This window comes from Trachymyrmex septentrionalis, unplaced genomic scaffold, assembly GCF_001594115.1.
Source record: "Trachymyrmex septentrionalis isolate Tsep2-gDNA-1 unplaced genomic scaffold, Tsep1.0 scaffold16, whole genome shotgun sequence".
Taxonomy (NCBI): Eukaryota; Metazoa; Arthropoda; class Insecta; order Hymenoptera; family Formicidae; genus Trachymyrmex; species Trachymyrmex septentrionalis.
In genome coordinates, this window is record NW_017304758.1 from 4,541,251 (window position 1) to 4,542,798 (window position 1,548).

The following is a 1,548-nucleotide window of genomic DNA, read 5'->3' on the forward strand; positions in this document are numbered from 1 at the left end:
TCAACCAGCACGCGCGGCGGTGGACCAAGCACGATCGTGCCGGGTTTGATGTGTAACATTAACGACACGCCGCGGAATGAAGCTCACACGAAACTGTCTCGGCAACATCACCAAGATGTTGGACTTCTACTCGCAATTCAACCCCTCGCCACTCTCGATAAAACAGTTCATCGATTTCGGTAAGTCCTCGCCCTACCCTCGGCCCTACACTTTGCACGTGAAAGCGCAGCTTCGGCCTGTTCAACGCGGTCATTTTTCGTCATATTACTTAGCGTAGTGTAGTATAGTGTTTCACGTCACGTTACGGCTTGATCGCCGCATTGCTTATTACGTCAATTAAATATGATTGACGCGCGAGATGCTTCAATTCCGGCCGGACCGACGCGGCCGGAGTTTTCGGCCCCGCACTGTGCCGGTTATTTAAATTTCTTTAACGGCGATGATTATGATCATAAATATTCGATTAGAATACTTATATCTCAAATTTCTCATCGGAAATCGTGGGACATACGCTTCTTCCAATGTTTCACGTATGTTACTCTGAAAAAGAGTTTACTAAATTTTAATGAATATTTGTTCGAATGGTACTAATTGAATATTTAAGAAAATGCACTATTTAAAAAGTATTAAATTTTAATAAATTTGCTTTGAATGGTCCTAAGTAAATATTTACTAAATGTAAACATACACATATGTTGATACAAAAATTATTAATTTGATTTAACTGTTATTTTTTATTAAATAAATATTCATTCACTGTAAGTAAATGTTTACTCGGTATTATTCAAAGAAATATTTATTGAGTGGAGTACAAAAATACATGTCCGATTTATTATTTAAAGTTCAAACAGCTGCAAATTTGTTAAAAATAAACAAAATTTAGATTAAAAAAAAAGCTTTTAAAGCTTGAAATCTCTACTTTCGAATGGTTACTATATTTTTGGAATTTATGTGAGTTTTGTAATTTTTATATATAGAAAACTACGTGTTAAACAAAACGGGAAATTTTTTTTTCATTCTGTAGGCATGTCACATGTCCAAAAAAAATTGCAATTTTTTTTAATTTCTAATGTAAAACCTTAGTTTTCCCCTTGATTTTCCCTAAATAAAATCGTTTTTAAATAATGTCCCTACGATTTTTTGTTACTGAGTTGTTGCGAATGAAATAAAAAGAATATTTTGATTTGATATTTTGATTGCTCATAATTCCCTCAAAACTATCACAATTTTTTTTTAATGATTAAAAAAATTAGTATCTCAGATTGATTGTGTTTAAATGTCCGGATATTTCGGCGCGCAATCACATTTAAGATAAATTAAATTCATAAACCAAGAATATTATATTATTTGAAACATCTAACTTTAACCGATTATTGGCGTTCTCTACCATATTTATGTTGTATATTTACTCGGTCGGATGTTATTCCTAATATTTTTTTAAATTTGTACTGTAATAGCAATATATAAAAATGTATTATAAAATAATGATTAAAATCTCAATTTTTTTTGTATAAGTACTTTATTCATTCACAAATATTTATGTAAAGC

The 1,548-nt window shown here is 31.6% G+C and overlaps 1 protein-coding gene across 1 annotated transcript in view; it reads left to right on the top strand.

The window, feature by feature from the left end:
- The first annotated feature begins 6 nt into the window (after positions 1–6).
- LOC108746026 (pyruvate dehydrogenase (acetyl-transferring) kinase, mitochondrial) overlaps positions 7–1,548 on the top strand; it is a 20,396-nt gene continuing 18,854 nt past the window's right edge. Inside the window, exon 1 of the mRNA XM_018482508.1 lies at positions 7–179. Within this exon, the coding sequence (XP_018338010.1) occupies positions 77–179 (103 nt within the window). The 5' untranslated portion in view covers positions 7–76. The remainder of the gene's footprint in view (positions 180–1,548) is intronic.